Raw genomic sequence first — 8,633 nt, forward strand, 5'->3', positions numbered from 1 at the left:
GAACCAATAAAGAGTTTGAGAACTCTGAAATGAGCAACCTGTTCTATAGGAAGCATTATGTAATTTTTTTTAAAAGACAGAAAAATATTTATGGCCATTTTTAATGACCACCAACTCCTCTCCTCTAATGCAAGTTCCAATTCAACTTTTTTTTGGATGGTATTTATTAAATATTTATTACGAGTCAAGCAGTGCTCTAAAATATGGGCCAAGCAGTGTTCTAAGCACTGGGGTAGATACAAGATCAATAGCTAAGACAGAGCCCCAGTTCCACCTGGTGCTCACAGTCCAAAATGGAGATCAGCTATTTTACCATCATTTTACAGTTGGGAAAACTGAAAAAAAAAGAAGTGACTTCTCCAAGGTCACACATCAGCAATAAACATACCCTAAACAGATGCAACAGCCCCAGGTCCCTAATGAACCACTGTGGGGTACTGAAGCGTGGGGAGAATTCTCTATCTGTAATATCAGCCAAGACACATTCCCCATGGACCTCTGAGGACTGAATGTTTGAAAATATTCCTACATTGTTTGGGGTGGGGGAGGAAGAGAGAAAAATCATAGTACAGCTACACGTCCATTTCTAAACCAACCTCTACATGACTCTAGAGCATGAGTGCCTTTTCCACATCTCCAAAGCACCAACTGAGAGACTAGTCTGGATTCTCTAAACCAAGCTTGGAGATGGCATGTCCGGTCAGATGGTGGCAGGGACTGTTAATTCCCAACCCTGGCATGTCACTGGTCTCAGCCAAGGGCTTGCAGTTTTCCACACCTTGATGGTTGCAGGAGCCTGGCATGAACCAGGCTCGGGCAAGCAGCAGGGTGATGACTAGCCCTTTCACTCACTCACTAGGCAGCTGGCCACACCAACAAGCAATAGAAGGCTCAGACCAGGTGCCCAAGAGTCCCGGTTTTTGTACAAGGCTAAACAGCCTCTGGCCGGAGCCCCTCTGGGCAAACTCTCAACACAAAGCCACTATGACCACCATATTTGGAATCACAGACTGGGCTTGAGGCTGGGAGTGTGAGAACTAGGTTTGGCTACTTTACCTTTCATTGTTGATTCTGTAATTTACTGTTATTTTGCATTTTACTATTATCTTTTTAAGTATTTGTTTACCTGTGGTTTGGAGTTACAGACCAGGCCTGAAGCTGGGAGGGTGAGAACTGGGTTTAACTACTTTGTCATCTTTTATTGTTGACTCTGTAAGTAATTGTTATTTGGAATTTACTGTTATCTTTCCATGTGTCTGTTTACCTGCATTTAGATATGGAGGACTGAGTCTAATCTGTTTACTCAGTGATTTCCCTAGGCTTAGGAAGCTTCCCACATAGAATGCTTAATAAATATCATTACTACTACTAAATGAAGGCCAAATCACTTATTAGAGTCCTGAATTCCAGAACCCAAAGCAAACCCAAAAGAACAATTTCAAGCCTTACTTTGCCGCAATATGAAGCAAGCTTCTCTTTACACGTCCAAAAGCATAATTGACATCAAACTTTGAATTTGACAGTAGTTCTGAAACAGACCTTGGACAAAAATAAAATTAAAAGGTTAGGGAGAAGGTTCTCAGAGTTACAGTAGGTAAAAATTCTACATTCTTCTTCTTCTATCAAATAACCTGTCTTAGAAGAACTCAATTCTTAAGGTTGATATGATTAACCCAAACTCTTATCGCTAAGTTGAAAGCTTTTGAAATGGTCTTCTATTCACAATCCTGCTAGGCATCCAGCAGTTCTAAGTAATGGGAAAACTGACACGATTCCCTTTATACAGTAGAGTCCTCAAAAATGATTTACAGATTTCTTGGCTATTATTCAGTTGAAGATATTAAGATTGTACTTACACCCCAGCTCAAACCCAGTGGACTGGCTCATCTCCTGTTCGCTCTCAATCAACAATATTTATTGAGCATTAATGACAGGGACTGTATAAAGTGCTGCATGTTCACTTTCTCCCCCTTTTCTCCTCTTCTTCCTCTTTCTATTGATCAATCGATGGTATTTATTGAGTGCTTACTGCGTGCAGAGCATCGTAACAAACTCAATTTGTTACTGAACTGTGAGTCCCCAAAGCTTAAACAAACCACATAAACGTACTGCGTTCTTTTGCATAGGCCTGGCTATGGGCAGATGGCAAGACTCAGCAGCACTCTGAAGAAACTCCCTAAGCAGGGCCCACCACCACCACCTACCTTGGCCTCATCCGATGCCCTGCATGTGGCTATCTGCCCACGCCATCTGCCAGTCACTCGGGAGCTATTTTTGACATCCCAGAAGAACTGGGCAATGGCTGGTTCCTAAGAACGAAGCTGCCAGGTGCTTGAGCAAATATTAAAAACAATTCTGAGGGTCATTTTCCCCTTGGGAATTAAATATCGGGAGCCAAGATTTACTCTTGGGATTGCCAATACCATTGGTCTACACTTCCCAGGGCAATGTAGTGGCTCAGTGCCAAACAGCCAGGGCACTGAGCTTCTTTTTGGAGATAATGCTAGTAAGGGCACTTGGAGACATATGGTAGCTATATCGACAGCCACACTGAGGACTGAAAGGTCAGCGACTCAAGACAATTTTAATTATTTAATAATAAGACCTATATTGGAGTATTCCAGTGAGGTCCAGAAATTGATTTATATTTCCACTCCTTCGGATAACCATCCCCCGTTCCCCCACCCATGAGCTATGCACTTACCTGTGCTGATCCGCCATTACCATTGGCATTAGTGTGTAGACAGCAGTTTCGTTATCTGTTTAGGAAATTAGAAAAGGATTTTAATACGACACATTGGCTTGGATCTGGTCTCCTCTGGGGGGAGAGTGGGCCGGGATGAGTTTCTCTACCGGGCAGAAAGAAGTGGACAGAAAAGAGTCGGTGCCCCTGTGCTTCCAGAGCGGAGAGCAGCGTTCATTATATTCATGACATTTGCTCTTTGCACAACGGCAAAATGAATTGACCTATCTGTTAATTAAAATGCCATCACCACAGCTGGAAAAGTACCTTCTCTCAAAGAGCTAAAGAGCCAGACATATTTGAGACCACTAAGTGATCGATACCATGATAGAAGCTGCATTACATTCATTCCCCTCCAATCTTGGGAGGAACGTATATTTTATATTTTGGGTACCTATCTGTTTTCCATATGTATCCGAGGTGTTGAGTTTTTCTCAGTGCAAGTTAGTTATTCTATTAACTGATGCTGTTAGAATAATAGTTACTAAGTAATTTTTCTTAATTTTGTAAGGGGAAGATTTTCTTTTTAAAAAAGAACACAAAAAGAATTGCATATATGACATATGTAGTATAAGGTAACCCTTCTTGGGTTTAAAGGAAAAAAGGCACCACTTGGTTCTCTGCTACTTTTGAGTACAGAAATGCTAAAGGAAAAGCCCCTCAAAAAGCAGGTGATTTTACTGGCCCACAAGAAAAGTGGCCAAACTTTCTGTCAAGGTGCACAATCCTCTACACCCAATGGGCAATGAAGAGTTGTGGTTGACTACCACTTTAAAGCTCATCCAGTGTAACACATTCAAGGAAGCTTTTACAAAGCCTCATTCTTTAGCCTTTGGATTGTACACACCTTAGAAGAACTTGACCTTGTACCCGAGGTCAACCGCTACCCACGTGAACACCTGGCTCTACGGGATTGTCAGCAGGGAGTGTCCCGGGGGTGGAACTAGGCCGCTGTCCCAAGACATACATCTAGGGAACCAGGGGAGTCCCTGGGCCCCTCCAGGGCACTATCCCCCAGGACAGGATGGCTATATAACTGAGTTGAGACTGTGAGCTCCTTATGGCCAGGGAACACGGGTACCAACTCTGCTACGTTGTACTCTCCCAAGCACTCAGGACAGCGCTCAATACATATCTGATTGAGTCTAAATCGTGGGCAGCATGGAGTGAGGTTCCGGGTGCATCACCCGGGGTCTGCTCCGGGGTGGCAGTGGGAGGGAAGGTGATGGGGACCACTGTGCCCATGGAACTGGGCACCTGGTCCATGACTCTTTGGAACGGGGATGAATAGAAGGGCCAGGATCAGAGGATCTGGTCCCACCCGGTCCATACAGCAAGCAGACCTGCCAGACCCCACTTGGCCCCGGGTGCCACAAGGGCACTCTATGCCCTGCCTTACAGAGGGCTCACAGGATAAGGAGGAGGAGGAGGAGCAGATATTTTGTCCCCATTATACAGATGTGGAACCAGAGGCCCAGAAGGCTAAGTGACTTATCCAAAGTCACAAAGCACATCAATGGCAGAACTGGCACTCAAACACAGATTTCCTGACTCCCAATCCTGTGCTCTTTCCACTATGATCTCTTTCCACTATGATACTGAACCCTGAAGTTTCAGGTCGAGATAAAGTTTGAGAAAATCAACACCAGGGAGAGAAATTCTCTACCACGTCCAAGGCGGGTCAGACAGGAGGCAGCTCTCTCTAAGGAGGCCACTGTATTTTGTTCCATGATTCCATTACAATACTGGGAACATAGTTAATATTAATGTGACCAATATACTGGTGTGGTAAAGAGTTTGCTGTTCCTCATTAGACACTCCTATTCTTTATCTTTTCAAAGATACTTCAAATCTGAGATAAACTGAATATGAAAATCTGCCCGGCCTAGTGGACAGAGCACAGGCCTGGGATTTCAGAAGGACCTGGGTACTAATCCCCATTCCACCATTTGTCTGCTGTGTGACCTTGGGCAAGTCACTTCATTTCTCTGGGCCTCAGTTACCTCATCTGTAAAATAGGGATCGAGACTGCGAGCTCCACTTGGGACAGGGACTGTGTATTACCCGATTTGCTTGTATCTACCCCCAGAGCTTAGTATAGTGTCTGGAACACAGTAAGTGCTTAATGAATACAATTATTATTATTATTAATTATTACAGTGGAAACTCAAAGAACAACTTTCCTCTCTGGCTGCAAGGGAAGTCACTGAAACCCAAGAAAGGAAAAGAAATGAGGAGGAAGAAGCCAGGAGAGCATAATCACAGAGAAGAATGGAAATCTAAGGACTCGAAGCAGAGGGTATAGCCTGTGACTAAAAGGAGAAAGCTTTAAAATAGAACAGTTCTCTAAGAATAAATTTCTAGCTACAGAGCTTTACTCTTGCAGACTGTCTCTACTTTTCGCACCTACCTGCAGTCAGACTTTTGCCCAAAATAAGTGAATGAATCACTTACAGTACCAACAGAGAGAGCCAAGGGAATTTCAACAACTCATCAGAGGTGAAGGGAGCCTCCCCAATCCCAGCCTATGCATTTTAATTTAGGGTTTGTGATTTTTCTTCCCCTCAAATCAAGTAAAGAAGAAACGACTTGTACCAAGAAAATAACTGCAGTTATTCCCAGTTCCCCCAGCAAGCCTGTGAGGGCCCACTCTGTCACGATGCTTATTTTGTATCTTAGGTGTTACTGAGTTGGTCAATGAAAGGATTGGGATGTCACTTCGAATCCAAAGTACAGAAATAGCCTCTCCCATTTGCGGGTATCCCTTCTGTTCTTCCCAACCCTCTGCAATGCAAAATAGCACTCCCCTAACGTGATACTTGCAGAACCCCGTATTAAGGAAAGCTCGTGTTGTAGCATGCACCCCATACGTGCACGGAGGCGTTTCTCCCAGTACCTGGCTGCGCTGTATCTACACAGTCCAGCGTTCCCAGAGAGAGGGTCTGAATGTAGCCTGCAGACGATGAACTTGTCATTGCTGGGCGTTTTTAAGGAGGTTCAGTGCGTGTGTAAACTGAAGCCCGCGGAAACCCAGTTTCTGCAGGAGTTCTTGGGACTTTTCATTCAATAGTATTTATTGAGCGCTTACTATGTGCAGAGCACTGTACTAAGCGCTTGGAATGTACAAGTCATGAGCAACCTGTGAGGGTCGAGGGGGTTGTGGCGGAGCCCTGCCCACACACTGGGTTTTGAACCAACCCCTCACTTCCCAGCTCCTTCTTGAGGGATCTGGGAAATCCCTCTCAGGGAGGCAGGACCTCCTGGCCTCCTTGGGCAGAGCATCCTCCCCTCCCGGGAATGGGAGGTCCATCCTGGCCTCTGAGGTCACAGCATCCTCCCCCACCCTCCCCCGTGGGGGCGGGTCCTCCGGGCCTCCTCGGGAAGAGCATCCTCCCCTCCTGGGAACAGGAGGCCAACTCGGGGCTCCTTGGGCAGAGCATCCTCCCCTCCCGGGAACGGGAGATCTATTCTGGCCTCCTTGGACAGATCATCCTTCCCTCCCAAGGGTTGGGCCCTCCGGGCCTCCTCGGGCAGAACATCCTCCTCTCTCGGGATTAGGGGGTCCATCCCAGCCTCCTCGGACAGAGCATCATCCCCTCCCGGGAATAAGAGGTCCATCCGGGCCTCCTTGGTCAGAGCATCCTCCCATCCCGGGAATAGGAGGTCCATCCCGACCTCCTTGGATAGAGCATTCTCCTCTTCCGGGAATAGGGGGGGTCCATCCTGGCCTCCTTGGGCAGAGCATCTTCCCCTCCCAGGAATAGGAGGTCCATCCTGGCCTCCTTGGACACAGCATGCTCCCATCCCGGGAATAGGAGGTCCATTCCGGCCTCCTTGGACACAGCAACCTCCCATCCCGGGAATAGAGGGTCCATCCCGGCCTCCTTGGATAGAACATCCTCCCCTCCCGGGAACAGGGGGTCCATCCCGGCCTCCTTGGGCAGAACATCCTCCCCTCCCGGGAATAGGGGGGGGTCCATCCCAGCCTCCTTGGACAGAGCATCATCCCCTCCTGCGAATAGGAGGTCCATCCGGGCCTCCTTGGGCAGAGCATACTCCCTTCCTGGGAATAGGGGGCCCATCCCAGCCTCCTCGGACAGAGCATCCCCCCTCCCGGGAATGGGAGGTCCAGCCAAGCCTCCTTGGACAAATCACCCTCTCATCCCGGGAATAGGGGGTCCATCCCGACCTCCTTGGGCACAGCATCCTCCCCTCCCGGGAATAGGAGGTGCATCCCGGCCTCCTTGGCCAGAGCATCCTCCCCTCCCGGGAATAGGGGGTCCAACCCGGCCTCCTCGGACAGAGCATCCTCCCCTCCCGGGAATAGGGGGTCCATCCCGGCCTCGTTGGATAGAGCATCCTCCCCTCCCGGGAATAGGGGGTCCATCCCGGCCTCGTTGGATAGAGCATCCTACTCTCCCGGGAATAGGGGGTCCAACCCGGCCTCCTCGGACAGAGCATCCTCCCCTCCCGGGAATAGGGGGTCCATCCCGGCCTCGTTGGATAGAGCATCCTACTCTCCCGGGAATAGGGGGTCCATCCCGGCCTCCTCGGCCAGAGCATCCTCCCCTCCCGGGAATAGAGGGTGCATCCCAGCCTCCTTGGCCAGAGCATCCTCCCATCCCGGGAATAGGAGGTCCATCCCGGCCTCCTCGGACAGATCGTCCTCCCCTCCCGGGAACAGGAGGTCCATCCCAGCCCCCTGGGACAAATGGCAGGTGTCCCCCTGCCTCCGCGCCCCCGGGGGGCGGCTGGTGGCGGACAGGGCCTCGCCTTCCCCCCCTTCCACGCGCTTCGCCCGGTGCTCTGCACCCAGGAGGCGCTCCCCGGATACCCTCGAAGCGGGGGACGGACACCCTGTCCGACTGTCAATCGCGGAGGGCCTCCGGGGGGAGGTGGGGGACGCAGACCCGAGGCCCCCCCTCCTCCCCTCCGGGTTGGCCGGGCAGCTTACCGTCGGGCAGCTCCACGGTGCGGGCGCGCCGCAGCGAGCGGGTCAGGCGGTTGAGCTGCTCCATCGCCCTCTCCATCCTCGGGGGCCCAAAGGCCCGCCCCCTCCGGCCCCGCAGCCTCAGCCCGGCAGCATGATGATGATGATGGCGGCGGCCGGTCCTTCCCCCTTCTCCTTCGCCCCCCGGGCAACAGGGGCGGGGAGGGGGGGGGGGGCCGCTGTCGTTCCTGACAACCGGGCGGCCCCCGCCTCCACTTCCGCTTCCCCGCCGCCTCGCCCCGCACTGCCTGCTGGGAATTGTAGTTCTCCCTCCGGGCCCGCCGTCCCCGCGCAGGCGCCCTAAGGCGCCCCCGTCCCATTCATTCATCCCACCGTATTCATTCATTCATTCCCTAGTATTTCTTGAGCGCTTATTACGTGCAGGGCACTGGACTCAGCGCTGGGAATGGACAAATCGGTAACAGATAGAGACAGTCCCTGCCTTAATAATAGTATTGAGCGCTTATAATAATAATAATAATAATAATGATGATGGTGATGTTGGGATTTGTTAATAATAATAATAATGATGATGATGGGATTTGTTAATAATAATAATAATAATGATGATGATGATGTTGGGATTTGTTAATAATAATAATAATAATGATGTTGGGATTTGTTAATAATAATAATAATGATGATGATGGTGATGTTGGGATTTGTTAATAATAATGATGATGTTGGGATTTGTTAATAATAATAATAATAATAATGATGATGATGATGTTGGGATTTGTTAATAATAATAATAATAATAATGATGTTGGGATTTGTTAATAATAATAATAATAATGATGTTGGTATTTGTTAAGCGCTTACTATGTTCATTCATTCATTCAATAGTATTTATTGAGCGCTTACAATGTGCAGAGCACAGTACTAAGCGCTTAGAATGAA

General features: G+C 48.9%; 1 protein-coding gene across 2 annotated transcripts in view; it reads right to left on the reverse strand.

The window, feature by feature from the left end:
* Window positions 1–7,863, reverse strand: part of HACE1 (HECT domain and ankyrin repeat containing E3 ubiquitin protein ligase 1) — a 51,297-nt gene extending 43,434 nt beyond the window's left edge. For both annotated transcript variants that reach the window (XM_029047229.2, XM_029047228.2), the window contains exons 1-3: window positions 7,698–7,863; window positions 2,705–2,759; window positions 1,450–1,539 (exon numbers count right to left, since the gene is read on the reverse strand). In XM_029047229.2, coding sequence (XP_028903062.1) covers window positions 1,450–1,539; window positions 2,705–2,759; window positions 7,698–7,773 — 221 coding nt within the window. In that variant the 5' untranslated portion in view covers window positions 7,774–7,863. The remainder of the gene's footprint in view (window positions 1–1,449; window positions 1,540–2,704; window positions 2,760–7,697) is intronic.
* Window positions 7,864–8,633: the final 770 nt, after the last annotated feature.

The sequence above is a fragment of the Ornithorhynchus anatinus genome, chromosome 19 (assembly GCF_004115215.2).
Source record: "Ornithorhynchus anatinus isolate Pmale09 chromosome 19, mOrnAna1.pri.v4, whole genome shotgun sequence".
In the NCBI taxonomy this organism is placed as follows: Eukaryota; Metazoa; Chordata; class Mammalia; order Monotremata; family Ornithorhynchidae; genus Ornithorhynchus; species Ornithorhynchus anatinus.